The 23,390-nt window shown below is 32.8% G+C and overlaps 2 protein-coding genes across 2 annotated transcripts; one reads left to right on the top strand and one right to left on the bottom strand.

Annotated features, from left to right (window-relative positions):
• Positions 1–4,994: 4,994 nt before the first annotated feature.
• LOC111277203 (uncharacterized) lies at positions 4,995–9,546 on the bottom strand. Its single transcript, XM_089746078.1, has 2 exons — positions 6,466–9,546; positions 4,995–5,374 (listed from the first exon to the last, which is right to left on the bottom strand). Exon 1 carries the CDS (start codon positions 8,868–8,870, stop codon positions 6,492–6,494), a length of 2,379 nt encoding a protein of 792 aa, XP_089602204.1. The 5' UTR covers positions 8,871–9,546; the 3' UTR covers positions 4,995–5,374; positions 6,466–6,491.
• A 9,829-nt stretch (positions 9,547–19,375) lies between these two features.
• On the top strand, positions 19,376–21,478 carry LOC111277210 (autophagy-related protein 8f-like). Its single transcript, XM_022863472.2, has 6 exons — positions 19,376–19,561; positions 19,946–19,987; positions 20,174–20,229; positions 20,400–20,452; positions 20,941–21,059; positions 21,152–21,478. Exons 2-6 carry the CDS (start codon positions 19,951–19,953, stop codon positions 21,253–21,255), a joined length of 369 nt encoding a protein of 122 aa, XP_022719207.1. The 5' UTR covers positions 19,376–19,561; positions 19,946–19,950; the 3' UTR covers positions 21,256–21,478.
• Positions 21,479–23,390: the final 1,912 nt, after the last annotated feature.

Consider the following 23,390-nt stretch of genomic DNA (forward strand, 5'->3'; position numbering starts at 1 on the left):
GTTGTTTAAGATCTATACAAGTCCATCAAACAATGCCAAAGGATAACATCAGGATTCATGGGGAGTGGGGACTGAGACAAATAAATTACTGCCATTTTATATCCTGGTGATTGATTTACTTGATCAAACTTCACTTACATGATAGAATTTTATATATATATATATATATATACACACACACACACACACACATTTTCCTAGGTTGTTGAACTGTTCCCATGCAGTGAGGCTAATCTGTTTCTATTTGGAAGGCCGCAATTTCTAAACTGCAGTTGCAGTTTCTAATTCTAGAGCACTACTGATATCACTATTTCATAAAAAGTAATTCAGTTTTTTTTTTTTTTTCCATTTGTGCTTGGTATTTAATTTTTTCCGTTACTTTATCAGATTAGCTGTGTATAAGTACTGAATCTGGTCGCCAGTTCCTGTCATTGTATGACTGCGTCACTTGGTCGGTGTTTGGATTATCCCTTATCTAGGCTGAAAAGAATATGTATTGCAGACTAAGAACTAGATAGTTTGCACAGAGCCGGTGTTTGGACAGTGGCCCTGCTTCACTTTTTGGAAGAGTAATGGGGAAATCTCCATAGACAGCTGGTCATCAACCGAAAAGTTTTGATAACTATCTTTAATGTCATAGTAATATATGTTATGTCAGTTGTGGGCAGAAGAGAACAAAGCCTCTTCTTATCCCACAACCGAAAGGAAACTAATATAAAGAGGTCTCCTCACTTTTTTAACTGCTACAAGCGCAGAAGATTTAGCTTTCTTGGTGGCTTCTGCAGTGATTGCAATAATCTCTTCTGTCCACTAACTATTGAGAACTTGAGACAACAAGTTGTGTCAAACTTCTGTCATGATGTGTCAGTTGACACTTGACAGCAAAGTATGGTAAGGAAAGCAAGGACCAGCAAAAGATTGAGATTTTGGAATGATAGGAGGATCGACCACGAGAGAAAATAATAGTAGTGAATGGAACAAAACTGTCTCTAACTATAATATCTTTCCAATAGCAAAACGTTAGACATCCATGAAAATGACCCAAGCAATAAAATGCATCGTTGACCTTAATTATATCACAGCAAATTGCAAAAGAAAAGATGAAAAATACTGTGATTTGGAAGGCACCCAAGTTGTCCATGTAAGAGTTTTTGTGGAACCAAAGCTCCACTGAGCTGTATGGTTCGAAGAAAAAGAAAATCGGTCCAGCATGAGACACACATACGAGAGAGAATGAGACTGCATAGACAGACAAAGAAGAGATGGGGAGTGTTTGGGGTCCTACCCTTTCAATGACTTTTTGACATGAATGCTCACTTTTGGTTTTCTTCTCCTTTTTGGCATAAAATAAATCAAAATAATGCGTTTTTTTCACGCTAAATAAAATATATATATAGGGACATAAAAACAATGAGGGACACTTGAAAAGATCGGATTGGAGGAGATATAGTGGCAAAGCATCTATAAAAGACAGAAGGGGAAAGGTTTTGCAACGACAACCTCAACTTTCCTTGCACACGCACGCCAATCAACCCATCTTTATTACTCTTTTAACATTAGCCATATGTCCAAATTATGTCCCTGTTGTCGCTCTTGCCATTAATCTTTGCTGTAATATTGCCATTAAACTAGAACAATTATTACCATTGGTTGAAAATTGAAGAAATGGTATGCTGGAAAAGACTTCTATTAGTTAGTATGGCCGGCCATTAAAAAAATGGAAAAGGAAAAGTGAAAGGATCATTAGCAAGTAGGTTTTGATGGGTGGCGACCCACTCAACATTGCTTTGGCCAACATGATGGAAGATTATGAAAGAAAGCTGGTTCATGTCTCACGAGAGCATCTATGTTGTCCAACTAAAATCCCTCACTCCTAGGAGGCTTGTTGATGACAAAAGCACTTCCCCACTTGCAATAAAAACTACCCAAAGTACTCTTCTCATTATACTTTCCATGTAGAAGGGTGACAGAAAAAAAGAAAAAAAGAAAAAAAAAATCTTGTAGCTTTCAGTGCTCTGTCGTCCAGAAGTTGATCTATCCCTATCTAGGACAGGTTCTGCCACAATTAAAAAGACTTTGAGTTTGACTCATGCCTATCACGTGGATTATGAGCAATCCTGTAACAACCCCTCTTGGTTATTCTTCTCTCTGATTTCATGCTAAGTTATTATCATGTCATGTTTGAAATTATAATCCTATTCGACAGTGATGCGAAATTTATATACTCGAATCATGGAATAAAGCTCCTAGTTTCTAACTAGTACAACATATTCAACTTATCCAAAATGTAATATAAAGATATATATATATATATATATATATATTCGTGTCTTGAAATTAGGCCAAATTTATTCTGTGTTTGCTTGCTGTAAGAGAACTGAAATTCTCGGAACAAAGAACAAAGAGCTGGGGTGGCACCTTAAGCTAGTATACATGACATGATTGATGTCTCCAAGTTTTATTGTCGTGTTTTGGATAAACGTTGGACATGGTTCCTATAGCTTCAAGTCTCTGAATTATTCCCTTGTTTTCTCTCACTTTCTTAATTTTTGGATAACTTTGTTTAACACGTATAATCATCAACCACAACACCACTTTGTTCAATGTTGGCAGTGGAAAATCCGTTTTCTACTAGATTATCTATGCAAATTTGACTTCCCAAAATCAGGTTAGCTTTGTGATAGAAAAAAAAAAATTGTTGAAAATTTGTATTCTAAAAGTCAATATTATATATAACACAGTGTGCTATATTGTTTATATGAACAACAACCATTATGTATAGAGTTTGAACCACTCCAACAAATGTAAAATAAATACAATTATTTGACTTTAGATTGTACTAAAATCCTCATCCAGTCATCATTGTTACGTGGAAAGGGTGAATAAATCAATATATACTTATCGTAAAATTAATTAAATTTAAATATCAATTTTAATGATATTCATTTAATATAAAATTTAATTAAATTTAAATATTAATTTTAATAAAATTCATTTAATATAATTTTTTGATCAAATTTTTTTTCAATTGTAATTATAATAATTTTTATAATAATTTTTAATTTTATTAAAATTAATCTTACCGTTAATTTATACGAAACCTTTAATCATCTTTGATTGATGAAGGTTGGAGTCAACCCTATTCGCCAATAATATAATACTCCATGCCATGCATAAAGAAAGAAGCTATGGGACAGAAAAAAAGGCAATGCCAACCTAAATATTCTGGCTATATGTTTCTGTGGCTGGGTGACTACATTTTAATCTAAACAAAGCCATTTCTTTGGCATGGACCGACAACAAAATCTTGCTTTCAGAATATATATATATATATATATTTATATTTATATTTATATTTATATGAAGATGCCTTGCTTTCCCAAGCAATCCCCTTGTCCTTCATGTTTGCAAAACAGGAGAATCGGGCGTGTTTTGCATGGGGATATGTTGCTTTAGACTTTCAGTTTGGAACAACAACCGGCAAACAAAAAAAAATTGAATAGTGAAAAGAACCCATTTGGCCATTTGGCTTGATAAAAAGAATCAAGAACTGTACTACCAAAACCATATTCTGAAACCACGTACAACCAGCTTTTATCATCCGTACACGTGGCATGATTTTGATAAAATATCTGTCTTGAGATGGAGGACCCCACGGCTAAAGGGTCCTGACAAATCTTAAGTCATTTTCATCCTGCAGTTGCGGTCGCCATCACTTCATCGATGAGTTGAACTTGAGTTCATAAAATTAATATTCTGTTTACCTGTTCAAGATTTGGAATTTGCGCATAAGATCGGTCCCTAAATACTTGTGGATTACAAAATCAGAATCAAATTTAATCATGTGCTCAATATGTATGGCCCACTCAAGCAGTCAACTGAGACAAGTGCCTTCAAGCTACTGGGCTAGACCACTTCTGCACCCAAATACCAGAACCATTTAAATGGCTCACAGCTATCCATCATTTTAGTTACTATCTTTTACAATTGGTTTGGGCCTAGACAGTGGACGGTAGACACATCCCACGCTTTACAATTAAAATATTTTTCTTTAGCCATCATGTTTAATGCTATTATTATTAGTAGTGATTAATTTGTTTTTTTTTTTTTTTTTGTTTAAATCTCATATTAAAAAAAAAACATTGAGGTGAGCGCAATGAAAGCAATCGGTCAGAGCAGAAAAAATATTATTGTTTCTCCTTCATCAAATCTAGCAACCATATCTCTTACATTTACATGTTATTATAATCACAAAATAAAATAACAGATTAGACCAGCCAAAATCTATTGATACCTTAGTTTACCCAATAAAAAAAAATCATGGGTTTAATATAAAATTCAATGAAACCGATGTTTACCTTGTTTATTTATATAATAAAATTAGATTAAACTATACCCCTCCAAAATGAAAAAAAAAAAAAAGAAAAAAAAAATGAGTAGAGTAAGCAAGCAAAGGTGTTCAATCAAACATGACCCATGTGACTTGATTAGTAGATATCCAATAACTAATAATTAAAAAAAAAAAGAGAACGATGCGTTACATGTTTGGTGTAATACAAGCAAGCAAAAACATAATTTTCTAACATAGGGAGACAAATTTAAAGTATTCAGCATCCAACCATGTTATTTGTAGCCTACATGATTGTTTCAAGAGAGTTTTGAGCAAAATATAGTTAATCTTAGGTGTCTGTGTTTATTGTCTTCCAAGGTTTCATTATAACAGGTCATCAGCTAATCAAAGGTTGTTTCTTGTTTAGGTGTCTTTTCTTACCAGGCTGTCCCAGCCTCCCAGGGAAAGATAGGGGAAGGAACCAAGAAGCCTCCATGGCGATGCTTGGGAAGCACTGACTTGATAAGGGTAAAACAGGCTATAAGGTTTAAACCTTTCCTAAAGCCTGAATGTTCACACCCTTCTCTAAATCAACTACCTCTTTAATCAAACTTTTAAGAATTGGAGAAATATCACTTTTCTACCAACTGATGATCAGGATAGATTTAAGCAAAGTGGGTAGCTCTGATAATATTGATTCTACAAATGATATATAAAGCACAGAATCTAGGGATGCCATTGTCTGATATTCTAAAGGACTAATTCCCCAATCTGAAGCACATCGACTTAAATAAACTAATTGAAAAGGGATTCAAAACAAGAGACATGCACTGTATTTTAGCAGTTTCATATGTGACTTATGGTAGGAAGGACTCAATTACTACACTGATAATGGAAACTAAATGCGAAACCGAAAGAACATCAGATACAACAATCGTGACTTACAGAATAAAGGACCGCCAATAGGGTCCCCTAAGGAAGATCTTTACTATTGAGTAATTCATCACAGGAGAGTGCATAAATCACATATAACTTGAAGGTAACCTGGCGATTTTAAACACGAAAAGAAAATGGGTTTCAGACCATAAGGATGGATAATATGACCTGTGACAAGCTAGGTAAAGTGAAGAAGCAAGCAGGAATGTGAATAATAAACTCTAGATAGATTTCAAGACATTGCCCAATCTTTAATCATTACCATAAATAACATTTCACTATTACCTTTTCTTGATAAGTGTGGGAATTTAGCGGATCGAACAGATATTTAACTGTTTTTTTGATACAGATATGATTAAGAACATCTACTTAAGCACCTAAAAGTTTAGAACAGGCAGCCTGTTGCTGGTGAAACACAGGAAAGATTTTCACATAAGTATTGCTTAATCAAGGAATCACTATGTCCCCACAAGAAATTTTCTTTTCATAAATATTTAAACACTAAGATGGTAAGGTATATTATCAGGGTAGTTAAACGCCAAGGCCAACCGACCTTGGACAGATTTTTTACTGATTCCTTGCTTGCTTTAGAACTTCTTACAGCTTATCAACTTTTCAACTAAATTTCAACCTTATCAACAGAAAACTCAACTGTAATTAGGCACAAGATGAACAAGTTCTAAACTGGGCACTCGTTCCAACCACACAAAGAAGCATACAAGTCTCATGTTAAAATATGCATTTTATCCACCATAATAGGAATGTTGGAATTAGGATTCCAATATCAATCTAACATACAGTTTGAGAACTTATCAACAGCACCCCTGAAACACAGAACTAAATTCTGGAAAGTTGTATTTGCAATTTTAGCTCTCATTTGTTGTCAAATATTCAACAAATCATCACCACCTTAAGCAGAACAAAATACAGCTTCTCACCAACAAAAATAGAAAAAAAAGACACCAGAATACCATAGCAGTGATTTCATTATGTCCATACAAAAAGCCCCTACTAGACTTTTCCAGTCATATGTTTTCTTGTACTGGAATAGTGTCTATACTAGATAAACAAACAGAGGATACCCACAAGCAGGACAATTCACAAGTATTAAGTCATAAAAGCAGCTAAGTTCAGTAATTATCGACTTAATTCATACTTCAGGATAGAGTTGATAGATTGTGAGTTACTGAAAAACCAACCTCCCCTGCCTGTCTGATGATGCTCTTCAGCACCTCCAAGCTGAAGTTGAGATAAGATCCCTACGCTGCCAGCAAAGCACAAGTGAAGCCAGGCGCTTCTCAACATGAAATCCCCTCACTTGAGCCCTCTTTACCACACATTCTGCCTGAGTTTCGGTGAAGTTACTGAACGTTACCGGGGAGAAACCAGTTGCGGAAAAAAGTGTCTTCCAAAGAGGCATTTTCTCAGGTGCATGCAGACGCCCGAACACAGTGCTTTCAATTCTTGGCACAAGAAGGAACCTCTCAATCTTGTTCACAGCATCAGAAGTCACATTAGCGGCATCAAGTGATTCTAATAGGTTTATATATGACTGAAAGGCATGGATTATATGTTGCGGGAATGGCAGATCATTTCTATCACACCCTCGGTCTAAAGATACCACAATTTTTGGCGAAAGCTGCTTTACAAAGCGCAGAAGATTGGGCAAAGCAGAGGGCTGATTCGAAGAAGACCAAACGGGGAAATTCACCGCAATTGCCTCATTTTCATTTGATCGAAACATAGGCAGAGAATAAGGGGTTTGATCTAAAGAATTAAAATTAAGCACCTCAAGCTCAAAACTTATACCAACCTCATTAGCAAATTGCATTAGATTTTCACGCATAAGCCCAAGCTCAATAGGATGATGCATTGAAGGTGAGGCAAATGCAGTAATTCTCAAAGAAGGAGCTCCTCTACTCCTCATGGGAAGCTCCTGCATAAAGGAAGCCCATTGAGCACCAAATCCAATATCAAAGTCCACAATGTGAATCCGATCAGCATCACCAAGAGCTTCAAGGAGGGCCTGGTTGCAGGTAAAATTTACGAATTGGATAAGCGGAGAGACTTCAGAGAAGACCTTGTAAGCCCCCATTTTGAAAATAACGTCAAAGGGGGTGGGGCTCCTCGGAGGTGGGGAAGAGACTGGGTTATTCATGAGGAGAATGAATTGCAAAGCCTCCTTGAAGTAGAAAGCAGCCCTTTGAAGGGGCTTACCTACTGGGGACAGCTGGTGATTGAGCCGCGCCAATATCCCTTGCGCGTGTGAAAAATTCCCAGTCCCAACCAACTCTGCAGCCTTGTAAAGCAGGTCGAACAATGTGGCTTCCTGTTGCTGGTGTAACTGGTACTGGTGTTGTTCCTGTTGTTGAAGCATCTCCTCTCCTGGACCCAACACTTTCTGTTTTGCCACCATCAGCGGCTTCTGTTGAGAAACAATCTGGACTCCCTGAGGAAACCCCATATCCTCTTGCTGCTGCTTTCTCATAAACAGCTCATGCCCGGCATCAGAAAATGGTAGTTTTGGGATCTGAGAAGAAAGTTCTAAGTTACCAGGATTAAGGCGCTTTGGTAAAGGCTGAAGAAGGTGCTGTTCTTGAGGTAATGGCAAGAAAAAGTTTGGACTTTGGGGATGCTGTTGCTGACCCATCAAAACTTGTTGGTTCAGAATCTGAGGTTTCTCTTCTTGGCTTCCAAGATATTGACCTTGCTGCTGCTGATAAAGCATAGGCAAAGAAACAGGAGGATCAATATTGTCAGTTGGAGAAGTGAACATTGGATTTTGAATGTTAGTATTCAACCCAACAGTAGCACCAAGAACCTTGTGATTGTTAACCACCCCAACTGAAGAACAACTGGGCATGACTGAGCCAATATTTCCATTCCCATTATTGTAGGCATTTGGCACAAACCCAGAACCAGGAAAACCACCCAAATTTGAAGCAGCACTCACATTACAAGAAACAGAACTAACAAGGCTACCAATTAGGTCAAACCCTGGACCTTGATCAACAATCCCCAACCCTGCATTGCCTTCAAAATCAAGACCCTGATTAGGACCAGTACTCCCACTCTGAAGCAACTGTTTGAGACCAAAAGACTGGTCATCGGCGTCACCAGCGATCCAGCGCAGAAGCGAGTGGTCTTGACTCGGTGACACCGCTGATTCAGACAGCATAGTGTCCCAATCTTCCAATCCGAGATTGCATCTTTGAGCACCTCCAGGCCCTGGAACAAGGTCTAGTTCACTCGGGATCGGTTGAAGGTCCGTGGCCCATTCTTCTTTGTTGTTGTTTGGAAGTGGAGTCTCTGGTGGTGCTATGGTGGCCGCCGTGGTGGTTGTGTTGTCGGTGGAATTGCCTCCACCGCCCGCACCGGCGGCTCCGCCGTTGAAAGAAGAAGAGATAGTGGATGCCGATGTGGGTGGGCTTTGGCTTCTTCTCATATGAAGAACAGAAGTCGGTTCTTGTTCGTTGTTGTAGTAGAAGCTGTTCGCAAAGCCAAAGCTATTAGCTTCCAGCTGCTTTATCCACTTGTCTTGTTGACAAATCGAAGCAAAACCCGCGAGTTCTACCGCCCCTTTAGCCTGTATCTGAAAGTGCATTTGTATTGTATAAAAACGAAAGGACAAACAAGCTGTTTTTTTGGAGGATCAGAGATACAGAAAGACAAGATTTTTCCCTACAAAGCAAGCGGATGATCCCATCTCTCTTCACATGACATGAAATCAATCTCCCAACTTCAATGAAAAAACACCCATTTCACCAAAATAGCTCCTTTTGCTGTCTTCATTCGGTTCTTTCTCTTTCTCTTAAGCTCCATCTTTCACTAATCTCCCTTAATCTTGCAACAACTCCATTTTTTCAGTTCCATCTCTCTCCTCCCACTCTGCAAAAACCAGTTGTTTTACAACTTTTTTACTATTATACCTCTTTCTGGCTTGAGCTTATGGCCTTATTGCTGATGTTGATGTTTCCAGTTGTTGTTTGCTCCTTACTTTGTAGTTTCACCTCTCTTTTTTTTTTCTCTTTTTGTCGCTCTTCTTCTTCTACCCCTGTGTCATAGCAGTACTCTGTACCCTTCTCTGTGGTGCCATGGATGCGTGCATCATAAAAAAGGTAATAAAGTGCTCTCCCTCTTCTCCATTTTTCTCGCTCTAGTCCCTCTCTTTCTCTCTCTATGCTTCTCCAATATATTTTTCTGCTTTTATCTATTTCAATGCACACATCTTTCCCTCTCTCCTCTCTCTACATTTCTGGGGTTACTATCACCCTCCATACAGTGGTAATTCTGTATTGTCTTTCCCTTATTTTAGAAGATAAATATTGTCCTTCAAGAAAAATACCACTACACCTACACTAAGAAACAAGGGTAACTGCTAATTGGCAAACTCCATCTGAGTGCTCCATTGTCATATGACCTTACGAACAACCACTGTAATTACACTACAGCCCCCTCCTTTTTTATTAATATGCTGGATTGAAATATTGGTACTTTTTTTGCTCTTTGGCAGACAGATGCATTTGCAGTAACTATTCCATTATTCTTTAGTTTATAGATCTTGTCACTGAACTGTTTTTGTAGTGGATCAAGAACATTTTATTTGATTAATGACTGACTTTTGTTTAAGTAAAATTAATACTGACTGCTAGTGAAATGAAAAGAAATGAAATCACCTGCCAGTGCCAGTGCCCGGCACAACTCTACAATGGACCTTTTCAGGATGCAACGTGGAGCTAAGGCCAGGGCGCCCAAATCAATGAAAGATTTACACTTACTTTTTTCACCAAGACAGACTGTGACCCCCGCTGTCATAAAAGCAAAAAAGAGCCAAAAAGTTAATGTTCTTACTGTCCTTGAATTGCCCACATGTTTTCTCTTTATTACTTACCAAATGTGTCATCTTGCCAAATTACTTCTCCCTCCATCTCAATTTTTTAGATATATTAAATTATATTTTTTTAATATTTAAAATCTTTATTTTATATAATTTAAATATTAAATTTTATAAAATTTTAATTTTATAAAAAATTAAATTTTAATATTAAAATTAATTTTTTTAATTTTATGAAATTTAATAACATTCAAATAATTTAAAATGGAGAAGATACTACTTTTTCTTGGTTTGCGTCAACATTGGCTACTCACTCTGCAAGCTGACGTTTTGCTGTGGTTAAAGGCTAATCATGCAACAAATTTGTCATTTAACATCGTAATAATTGGTATTGCAATCTTCAAAAGATTCCATTGATGAACAATTATTCTTGCTAAATTCGCCTTGGGAGGGAGGATTGAAAAAACCAAAGGGGTATCTTCTTTCAAGTTGGTAGAAACCACAAATGAATCCACTTGCTTATTATTATTATTTTTTTTTTTTGGCATTAATCTTCATATCATTCTACAATTAGTGTAGAAATAGCATGTAACAAACGAGTATGAATACTTTATGTTGTCTAGTTTACTTTTGAGAGGAAAATGATCTGTTTAATAATCAAAGAAATCAAAAAAAAAAAAAAAAATTTTAATTCTACGACATCGTTTTGTGAGAATTATAATAAATTTTATGTTTCGTATATTTATATAGTATAAAATATTATTAATTTATGTATTTATATTATATTTTATATAAAAATTATATTAATAATTTATATAAATATAAAAATATAAAATATATTTTTAGTTTCATTGAATTTATTTATATTTATTTATTAAAATTTTAAATTATATTATTTTTATAATTTTTATTTATATTATTTTTACATCTAATCGTTATATTATATTTTAAATCACCGGTATTATTAGATATTACTTGTCTTTGTAAGCAAAAAGAAAAGGTAAAAGCGAAAGTAGAAAATAATAAGCGGCCAAAAGAAACTTACAAAAATTATTAGGTACAAACAACGAGATAAAAATATGTGGTTCAGATCAAAAGTTAACTCTGAAAAGAAAGCTTGCGCCGCATGCTCAAAGCGATTTCACAACACGGTCCAATCATATTCATCTTTCAGGATTGTGGCCCAACTTTAATCTGGAGTTGCTCCACATGAGGCTAACAGCGCGTGGGCATACGCATTCATTGCTCGAGTCTTTATTTGTGTGAATGGCGGCGAGGTCACAGAGACTGAGGGGGCATTCTGGTTACTGTTGTTTGATTTTTTTTTTACTTTACTTTTTACCAGACTCCGGCAGGAAAGGCGGGTTAATAAAAAGCAGCGAGAGAGAGCTACTTTTTTTACTGTCCCTCATGGATCAATGGGACTTCCTTGTCATTTTGGGGTAAAAAGTTGGAGCTTTGTCTTTTTTTTTTTGCCCTTTTCCAAGGGTATTTTGGTCGGCAAAGTATTAAACTATGCTAAAGACAGGATCCGCTGTATTTAATTGAAATTGTTGTTAAAATATATTAGAGGTCCTTACATTTTACGAAAATTAAAAATTTAATATTTATATTATAATTCATAAAATTTTAATTTTTCAATTATTTTGATTTAATAATTTTATTTTAATAATTAATTTTAATAATTTTTTGTCATTAAAAATATTGATATAATCATTCACTTTATTAATGCGACATTGACTTATTAACATACCAATTGAAATTAATAAAATTAATTATTAAATTATATAAATAATCTTTATATTCATATAAAACTCAAAATTTAATCCTACACTTGTACAAATTTTGAAATTTAATCCATATACTCACTAAATTAAAAATTTAATCCATCTAATACAAAAAAATATTTTAAATATTTTATTTTTTAAAAATTTTAAATTTTAAAAATTATCACAATATTCTTTTATAGTATTTTATTACAATAATTTAAAAAACTATTACAATATTCTATCATAAAATTCATATATTATCACTAAATTTATCACGATTTTTTATCATTCATGCAAAATATTATTATTAATTATAGAGATAGCAACAAGTGAGATGCTCGTCCCGAATTCAATATAATTTTATACCTATAATATCCAAATTCAACTTGATTTTTTAAAAATATTTTATACAAAAATTCAACCCAACTCGATATTATATAAAATAGTACTTGACTTGATCTAAATTTAATAAAATATTTTTTAATATAAATATTATTTTAAATAAATATATAAATTTAAATTTAAATAATTAATTACAAATATTTTTTTATAAATATATATTAGGTTGGGGTAAGTTTGCCTAAAATACAACCTTAACTTGATCTAGGAATTTTTTTGTTGTTACACGATCCTATCCCGAAACTCGATTTAAAAAAAAATTCAATCTTAAGCAATCGGATTAGTTCGGGTCGAAACTTATCGGTCATGGGTGGATTTGCCATATTTAACTAATTTTGTCACTATTTCGTGTTACATTTTTTTGTAAAATATAAATTTATTACTAATTTTGTTACACGTTTCTCATAATTATAGTATATTGTGATCATATAAAAAATTATACCATCTATTAAAAATCTATCACAAATTTTTTAATATATAATACAAATTCGTCACTATTTGATTAAATATGATATTATTAATAAGTAATTATATATAATAAAAATTGATATATTTCAAAAAATATTTTTATATTAGACAAACTAAGATGTTTTTTTTAAATTTAATATTTTTAGAAACTAAAAAATTTAAAATATTTTTATATTATAATGAATAAATTTCAAATATTATATGAGTATAAAGATTAAATTTTATATTTTGTGTAAATATAAAAACTAAATTTTAAATTTCATATGAGTACATGAATCATTTATATATTTTAACAATTGATTTTATAAATTGAATTATCATATCAGTAAGTTAACATTATATCAACTAAGTTAACGGTCACATCAATATTTTTAATAATAATAAATTAATAAAATTTATGATTGGATTAAAATAATTAAAATAACTAAATTTTTATAAATTATAATACAATGACTAAATTTATAATTTTTGTAAGGTACAAGAACCTCTAACATATTTTAACCTAAAAATTAAAAAGAATTTTTATTCGTTATTATCCAATTAAAATTCCAAGTACTTATTATTTTTGGTAGAAATAGAATAGGGTAATTACGAATTTACAATAATTATATCAGTTTCTTGTATTTTACCCTTTTTCAAAATTATTATTCATTTGATTTGTATAATTTGAAATATTTTTAATTATAAATATAAAAAATTATAATCATAATCAAAGTATTTTATTTATATAAAAAGGTATTAAATCAAACAAATAAATTAATGAACTAATCAACATATAATTAAATAAATTTAATATAAAATTAGATTAACTCTCGCACCAATAAAACTTAAATTTTGATTTTAAAATTTCAAAACTTTTACTTTATTAATTAAACCAATATCTCATCGTCACTTTTTTTTAGGTGACAATTGGATATATTGTCATTGGATGATTTTGGATTGAAAAAAAAAAATAGATTAGTTTAATTTTGGATCATCTCACGTTTAACACTTAAATTATTAAAGTTTGAATAATTTTGAATTAAAATTATGACATTTAAAATCAAATAAATTTAAATTCAATTTGTTTTAAAATAAAATTTGAATTATTTAAATTTAAATTAAACAATTATTGACTTTTTTAATTAAAGGGAGTTTATGGATTTTTCATGTTCAAATAAACTTTGACGGTAAAATTTAAGGTTAAACATGACAAAGGAAACAAGGACGGAAGGTTCTGTTTTAAAATTTTGGATTATTTTTGCTAGTCCCTCCAAATACCTATCATGAGTATTGAAGTACCTTATTATAGCTCTCACGTGTAAATATTTACGAAAAGATCCCTATGATCAGGAGATAATATCAGAAGTTGCCACGAAAGCCGTACCAGCTTCAGCTTTTTATAGTAAGTACACAAAGTTTTTCAATGCGACAGAGTTTCGAGTTAAAGCAAAAACGATTATCATTTTGTCTGAACATTGTTTTTTTCCTCACCACTCATTTTTTCACCATATTTTTGTTCCATTCCAACTTTAGCCCTGGATATGAAAATGGGGTAATATCATATTTAGTCCCTGAAGTTTAGAAAATTTTATGTCGTACTTGTATTGAGAAAATATGTGATGTATTATAGACCAATCAAAACATGTCATTTGGTTAAAAATATTGCACATCATGTTTTAAATCGAATGTCTAAGTTATACACATGATAGACATGTCACACAATCTTATTCATTAAAAAAGATTTAAAAATTTAATTTTAAATGTTTTGAAAAAATCAAATAGAAACTTTTTTTTCTCAAATTTTGAAACTTTGTTATTTAAAACTAAAAGCTCAAAATTCTAAAAAAGTTTTTTTTTTTAAACAGTTTCACTACATTTGCCTTTAACAATACAGATGGAATTTAATGGGTTCCACTAATCCAATAATTGAAAATCTTGCTCAACTACTTAATTAGATAGATTATCACATTTTCTTCAGTGTTGCTATCACTTCTTTTCTTTTTTTATTACTTTAATTTGTTTCTCTCACTTGGTTGTCTTGGAATTGTGATTGGGGCAAATCCAAGAATCACAAACGCTTAATTTGCTATATAGTCATGTTTAAAGGTCTTTTTCGAGAGCTCATGTCTTGTAGTAGTTACAGTCTAAAAAAAGATTGAAACTTTAGCTTAAAATTTATAACACGCTAAAACAAATTACCCCAGTTTGACTGGTTTTGTCTTAAATGGATCATCTTTGTATCTTTTCCCTGTATCATTGTCTAGCTAGAGGCAGAAGAAGAAAACAATAACAGGAACTGCTCGATGGCAGTGTTAGAGGCATAGCCTAAAAGAGTACTTTTTCCCTTGTCTATTATACTCTTACTGTAGATATATATATATATATATGCATTAAACAAAATAAGATTTTAGGGCAATTTGTGTAGGGGAGGGGAGGAGAGGAGAAGGGACATGCTATCTTTAAATTGTTTGGGAAAAACATGATTTGGACATGTCAGGGTGAAGGAGTTTGTATTTATCTCCAGGCCCATGTGATGCCTTAACAGAACCTCTCCTTCCATTTTATGATCAAGTGGAAAGTGACCCAACTCTATGCCTATCTAGTTTTCTCTCTCTTTTCCTTTCCTCTCTCTCTTTTTTTTTTATTTTTTATTTATATTGGTTTTTTTCTCATTGTTTTCTTAGCAGCCCCTTTTATTTATTTATATTTTTCTCTCTTTGCTGGCTTTAGAAAAGCAATGAGCTGACAAGGAAAAATGATGAAAATGAAACAAACAGAAAGAGATCATGGAAATTGCATATAGCAAGATTGCATCTTCTGCTTGGCTGGTGCCTGGTGGGGTTGCCATATTTTGAAAGGAATTTTTTGGAAGCAGATTGGAAGATTTTGAATTGCATTAAACATGATTATAATGAGGACAAATTTTGTTCCCAGACATCCAATAAAATTTAAAAAAAAAAAAAAAAAAAACAGAGAGATTTCAATTCAAAACCTAACATGATTTATACGTGGCCACATGCAAAAAAAAAAAAAATGACAAAGATTCATACGATTCATGCAGCCGAAACATACACATTTTAGGACAAGATACATGCATGGGCCGACAACGATAATGTTGCTGTTGATATTGACCTTCAAAGTTCAAATGTAACAGACAATTTGTTTTATAGGCTAGAATTTAATTTGTTTGCTGCTCTAAACCATTTCTTGATGTTAATGGTCAAAAAAAAAAAAAAAAACCCAAGAAGTTGCCATCCAAGAGGCTTCCACAAATAATAACACTATTTGTCTTGGTTTGATTTCCACAGGGTGTTTGGGAACATGACAGTAAACATTATTATTGCCGAAAGGGATTCGATTGACTCAATAAAAACTTTCACAGCCAGACACAAAAATATATGTTGTCTTAAATGTAACATATCATGACACCCATTTTTGTTTTAATCGCTTTAATTTACACCATGAATGAAAATTTATCTTAAATAATAGATATAAACAAAGGCTTTTGGTTCGATATATTGTACAAGATTCTCCTCTCCTACATCCAATGAAATTCTTGTTGAAGTTATGAATTTACCGAGGATAAAAAATGAATCTAGTTTATAAAAATAATTAACTCGGCTAGGTTCTCTGGATAAAATTTATATAAAATTATTTCGATAAATTTTATAAAGTTCTTTTTAAAATAATTTAATAAAAAATTTAAATGAAAAAATAAATAGAATTTGATGTAGAGATTAACAATATATAAAAAAATTAAAAATTTTATTTATAATTCAAATTTAATCAATACATATTTAATAATAAAATTATATCAATATTTTTACTAAAAATATTTATCAAAATTTATTAAAAATTTTAAAATTTTGTATATTTAATTTATATAATAAAAATTTTTAATCGATCAATTTAATTTTTTTAAATTTTTATATAATTACTTTTAATAAAAAATTTCATAAATTTCATCTTAAAAATTACATAAAATTTTTCCGTTATTCTCCTTGTAAACTGTCAATGTGGGTCTCGGAGTTCAACAAATAGACAACATGGATCTCTAAGATTTTTTGTTTTTTTAAAAGAACTAATTTCAAGATCTTTTCAATATAATATAGTATGACGTATTTTGGATTTTTTCATTGGAATGCCTAGATCATTGTTACTGATCTTCTGTGGCCTTTCAAACTGTAAAGCTGTGGACTTTTTGTTTACAGTAATATTAATTCATGCAACTTTTGTCAGCTTTTAACCATTATGATAATGATATAATATCAGACCGACTTTAACCTAAATAATCATACCTTCCTCAACCTTTTCTTCACCCCAGACAAATCCCAATGTAGTTCCTTCAATCTTTCAAGGGGTGCACATGAAAAATGGTACATGGGTTCCACTTGGATGGGTCCAATGAGATTAAGGTTACATTTGGATCCATTGGACATGAGTTCCCATGAGATTAGTCTCAAATTTTGTTTAATTGAAACCTCAAAAGGCATTTGGATGCCTTACCACAATGTGATTGATACAAAATATTTGCATTGTGGGTAGAAAATCTCACTGGAAGGAAAGGGGTTCAGTGGGAATTTTTATTTTCACCGCAATCCTTTTTCTTCAAAAAGTTTTTTTTTTTTTTTTTCATTGAAACAATAAAGTATAAATCTATCGCTTTTTTTTTTTAATTATTTTTAATAAAATAATTATTATCTATCAATATAAATTTATTAATTTTTAATATAATATTTTTAATGATAATTTTTGTTTTCATTATATTTTATTTAATGTTATCGTTACGTTTATATCTAAACACATTTTATTATTAATTTTAATTTTGTTACTATCTCATCGAAACTAAGTTTAACGTTTATTCGAGTTGATTCAAAATTTTATTTTGGGAACCAATGTAATGTGATGCATAATGATAATGTACAAATTAAGCCTTAATTTCAAAAGGACAAAAGAATGCAATATATACCTAATTTCTAAATTTTTTTATTCTATATAAGTAAATTTTATTATATTTTCTTATATATCTAAAGTCATAATGATTTGCATTTCGATCATTGTCCAAAATTAAGGTACAATATTCTACTATCAGATTATCTCATTATTAATAAATTTTATTAGATTTAATGAATTCGTTGAGAGTATAATACTTCTTCATCAACTTGATTGGCGAACAATTTGGGTCGTACTTAGTACATAAGTAATATAACATATAATCAATCATTTTTCAATGAAAAACGAATCCTTATCATAGCTTAAATTACAGTTGTATATGTACATGTGTATATATATATATATAAAGCTAAGAATGACTACATTTGGGCCATCATAAGGAAAAACCTGATCTATTAACCAATTATTGCATATGAGTAAAAAGTGTTTGATTGACTTTAATAGATAATAGGGCATGATGAGTTGGGTGTCTGTTGGGGAGGGAAGGGGTGGCCCCAAGAAAAGGCATGAAAAATACAAGTCATTAGATCACCATCATCAGGTTAATAAACTCTTAAATAAAAGTGGCAACCAAAGGAGGAGACATGCTTTTTGGTAGCTTGTTGGTTTCGATCTAAATTTGGCTTTGCCCATTTTCTTTCTTCATATTTCTTCCGCATGCTAAATGATGGATGCATGCTATTTGTTCTCGGACGAAACTTTCATGAAGATTTTTAAGTGAAGTTTATAAAAATTATTTTTGAAAATAATTTAATAAAATTTTAATAAAAAATTTAAATTGATAAATTGATAAAGTTTAATATAGAGATCAATAATATATAAAAAAATATTATTTATAATTTAAATTTATTTGATAATTATTTAATAATAAAAATTATGTTAATATTTTCATCAAAAATATCTATCTAAAAATATATATAAAAAATTATTAAAATTTTTTCAAAATTTATATATTTAATTTATATAATGAGATTTTTTAATTTAATTTTTTTAATAAAAAATTTCACAAAATTTACTTAAAAATTTTTTTTTAGGTCTTTCCCTTCTCTTCCTTCCAAAATCATGAAAACTAACGTCAACAGGTTCTAGTTTGGGCACAAGTAGCCTGTATTGGGTAGGTTGGGCCGGGTATTTTGAGGGCAACTTGGCCCAGGCTGATTTTCTTAATTGAAATTAGAAAAGCCTAAAAAAGAAAGAACTTGGGCCTAAGTTGTGCTCATTGTTCTACATGCCTACTTGGGCTAAACCCACAGCAATCTGGTGGCGTCGAAATAATTTATTTTTTTAAGGAATAATTATGATTAAGATGAAGGTGACCATGACGAACACTGCTTAAGAATGATTCGCAATCCCTGTTTTACCCTTCCTCGGAAACCAAATGACAGTTCAATATAAAAAAGTCTAAGTGGGGTCAAAACAGTCAAAACAGACTGTTGTAGGGTCCAATTATAAAGCTGATTCACCGATAGACCCGGGCATATTCATATTATCCACTGTGATCTGCCCTAAAACCACCTGATTGTCCACTTCCCATGATTATCATACTCCTAGCCGTCGGATGCACATACTTTTCCACCGTTATCTGAAAACAGCGACAGATCAAAATGATCTGTCGTCTTACCGTAAGCAACCGGGATTAGTTAGATTGAACTCAATCCACGTGTACTCATACATATGAATTACAACATCTTAAGCTTTCGAAAAGAATGTAAATCTTTTCAGCAATCATTAATTGAAAAAAAAAAATTGAACTTGGGTGAGTAGAAAGCTTGAAGGCACAAGCCGCCTTACGTTATTTACTTTGTCTTTGGAAGCAAGCCACGAGCTTCAATCCTTGAAGAGTTCTGTTGATCAAGACAAAAGCTTCCTTTTTGGGTTCATCTTCACAAGGTTTTGCCTTCTGGGGTTTCCTTTATATTTGATCAGTTTCATGTTTATTTCTTTTCTTTTTCCGGATTCTGCTTTTTTTTTTTTTGTGTGGGTAATTAAAAAAGGATACTTTGAATTGAAATTTGGTGCTTTTTGTTATTTTTTTCTTCAAAAATTTGTGCAAAGAAACAACTTTTTGATCGGCGATAAGACTTGGGTGGTTTTGGATTTTATTTTGTATCTGTATCTTTGGTTAGAATTGTTTGTGCATGAATTGATGGTCATAATATATATTTTTTCGCACAATCATAGCTTTTTAAGACTTTGGAAATTCGTCAAGAATTAAAGAAGGAATTTTTCTTGAAAAAGCAAGTGTTTTGACTTAATTTTGATTGGTAATTTCAGGAGAAATGGCAAAGAGTTACTTCAAGCAAGAACATGATCTTGGTATGTACTGTGCTGGCATCCATTATTTTGTTGTGAATTTGGTTTAAAGAACCTTTTTTTTTTTTTTTTTAATTCTTTAAAGTCTGTTTTATTTATGGTAAATCAATGTGAATCATGGTATGTATGGGGAAATCAATTATTTATCGTTTTGAAGTTCATGATTTTATTGTTTGGTTCTGGCTTTAGAGAAGAGGAGGGCAGAGGCTGCTAGGATTAGGGATAAATACCCTGATAGAATCCCGGTAAGGATTGAACTTTACCTTCAATCGTGATAAATCTGTTCTTGCTTTGATCTCATATGTGCACTTTTATAGGCCCATATATTTATTGGTGATTATAAATGTTATAATATAGACATTGCTTGCATTTCCAAGCTTGACGATTTATTGTCCTGCTTTGCTTTATGTTTAAGGTGATTGTGGAGAAGGTGGAGAGAAGTGATATACCAAACATAGACAAGAAAAAGTAAGCATCACCATTATCTTATTTATGGCTCTAGATTTTATTCATTGATTGGCTTATTCTGTTAAAACAACTTCTGTTTTTTCGTTTATTTGAATTCTCTCTCTCTCTCTCTCTGTCTTGTTGCATCTCCATCTGCCACAATAGCTTTGACCATAGACATCCCTAGCTAGAAAGAAATATTATAAATGGTAAGGTGTAATTATTGATGATGTTAATAATGCTGATGATTCTACTATTTTTTTTTTTGTACCTTCATTTCCATGTTAATGTAGAAGCTATTCCCTATTTTTTTTATAGCAATTGGCTGCCTTGTACTTATGGAATCATTCAATTGCTTATTTATTTCCATTTCTTGATCTTTTCCACCTGCAATCATCATTTCATTCTTTAATGCTTTATCCTAGACTAAATAATGGCTGGATCATAGTAATTGGTTATATAGTCTTCGATAGAGAGCATGCCAATGTAATATGATTCTGAAATTTCAGGTACCTTGTCCCAGCTGACTTGACTGTTGGACAATTTGTTTATGTCATCCGTAAGAGGATCAAACTGAGTGCAGAAAAAGCAATATTCATATTTGTGGACAATGTCCTCCCACCGACTGGTAGTGCCATGCAAATTATATCCTTCGATGCTTGATGCTTTACCCTTTGCTAGCTGATTCAAAAACGGCCAATTCTTTTCTTGGTTTTTTAGGTGCCATTATGTGTGCCATATATGAGGAGAAGAAGGATGAAGATGGATTTCTTTATGTTACTTACAGTGGGGAGAACACATTTGGGCATCCGAGTTCTCAGTAGCCTTTGATAGATTCATTGGGACGTTTGCTTTTATCCTTTCCTCGTTCCACCATTCCATATATTATCTCTATAATCACCATTTCCATTGCCTTGTGCTGGTAATTGGGTTATTGCTAATATTTAAAGACCTGCTAATGATATAGTGTACAGTTGCATATTGTATATAACTTTCAAGATTTCCGCACAATGTTAAAAGTTCCTTTTAATCTTTTATCACTTTAAATCCTTTCTTTGTTGCGCGATGGTAGCATTCAATTTGTGAAGCAATTTTTATTTTGAGTCACCATACCGGGAGCTTTGGGCGATCTGTTTCTCTTTTGTCTTGGATCTTTCCCATTATATTCTCCGGTGTTTACGGAACATGGTGGGCTAGCGATCTGTTATCTAATATCTCAGTCACGTCCTCGCATCCTCAGGAAAAGTGAGGAAAATGAGAATGTTATAAGAAACCCATATTGTTCACATGTAAAATTCTGAACATTTTACTAAGATTAACACAGACGTCCTGTTTTTCAAGAAGACACATTGAACCGAAAACCTGGAAGAACATGTGATTCACATTGTGACTGGGAGATGAAACATTTGTATGTAATATTATCCTTTACTATCTGTCTCAACTATTGAGCAAACAGGTGCGTCACTTGTCTGAATCATATCTATCTTCGAATTAGTCTAATGTTTTACGTCTTAATCGCTTGAGAGATTGAAATCTAACCTTTGAAGGATATGGCATTGCCTAAATATTAGGATAAAATCAAATGAGATAACATGAATACGGACCATGTTTATTAGTTTTGTAATCATGGTCTAATTTGTTTATTTTGATGATAAAATTTTTAATCTCTAGTTTCTATGTTAAAATCTCGCCCCTCATAGCTAGCGAGTACCACACGAGTTTTAGCTTGGGGTTCCAACGGGAGACCGATTGCATGCAAAAGCCTATTGTATGCATCTACATCGCTGTGAGTTGGTCCGGACCATGTTTCTAGCCCCGTACACTGAGACAAGATGCCCAATTCACGCCCAATGGAGACTACGAGACAAAAACTTGAACCAAGAGACCATGGACAGGGACGCTTGCTGAGCTAGGGTCCACCCAATGGACGACCCAGTGACTGAAGTGGCGGCATAGGATATGTGATAGCACATGGAGTGAAAGCCACGTGGCATGCATACCCTGTACCGGCTGTAGGGGGGGAAACTTGACCCTCCATGTCCCTCAAGAGGAGATGCAAGTGGCGGTTTGGCCATGCAGCTTTGTTTTGAAACCACAGGCCCCTACCTCCCTCCATTCCCCTGTCGGACCCATGCAGTACTTTGCACCCCTCCCCCTCACTTTAATGATAAATGCTAGACGTTCCACATGATTTCTACATGCATGTTAATAATAAGCCTCATTTACAGGACTCCCTCACCTTATTAACGTACAATTAATATCACGACCATGACATAAAAATGTCAGCACGCTCCACCCCGGCCTTTGCCAAAGCATCTGGCAATCCATTTGCTTCATGAAAAATATTTGTCAATCTCACAACACCAATCTCTTAACAAGGAATCAATTCTGGAGAAGACATTCCATAGTCGCCATGGTCGGACTTGGACCTTTTTATACCAATTAGCAGCAATCTTGGAATCAAATTCAACTATTAATCCCACTTTATTCTTCCAATCAGTTTGCAAAACGACCTCCAAAGCAACTTTAATGGCTAATAGTTCAGCAACATTGGAATCTTGAACTCCTACCACACCAGACAATAGACCAGGATATTACTGTCAGTATTCCCCAGCACCCCGCCACAGCCAGCTGGCCCTGCTTTACCCTTAGTTAATCTATCTACATTAAACTTAAGTGAAACATATAACTCCTTTCCTCTTGGATGTCATAGAGTTTAATGAAAGCCTTTTTTGATGTTTTCAGCATACAAGAATTTTGGAAAAAAGCCTTTTTTTTTTTTTGGTTTCAAATAAAATGAAGCGAAACATGAGGCAGCTAGGAGCTAGGTAACTCAAGGTTGCTCAATAAGAGGAATGGTCCTAATCATCCTAATTAAACACAGCCAAGGAACCCAACCAAACCCAGACAAAGCTGTTTCTTGTTCATAGGTAAACCAAGACATAACAGATGCCATTAT

Source organism: Durio zibethinus, chromosome 17, assembly GCF_047325235.1.
Source record: "Durio zibethinus cultivar Kanyao isolate XHJ-2024 chromosome 17, ASM4732523v1, whole genome shotgun sequence".
NCBI lineage: Eukaryota > Viridiplantae > Streptophyta > Magnoliopsida > Malvales > Malvaceae > Durio > Durio zibethinus.

Bases quoted from the DNA above. Each gene is read 5' to 3' on its own strand.
- LOC111277203 (XM_089746078.1), bottom strand. From the start codon at position 8,870: ATGCACTTTCAGATACAGGCTAAAGGGGCGGTAGAACTCGCGGGTTTT.
- LOC111277210 (XM_022863472.2), top strand. From the start codon at position 19,951: ATGGCAAAGAGTTACTTCAAGCAAGAACATGATCTTG. The intron at 19,988-20,173 runs GTATGTACTGTG...TTCTGGCTTTAG, and splicing joins CAAGCAAGAACATGATCTTG to AGAAGAGGAGGGCAGAGGCT. The intron at 20,453-20,940 runs GTAAGCATCACC...CTGAAATTTCAG, and splicing joins CCAAACATAGACAAGAAAAA to GTACCTTGTCCCAGCTGACT.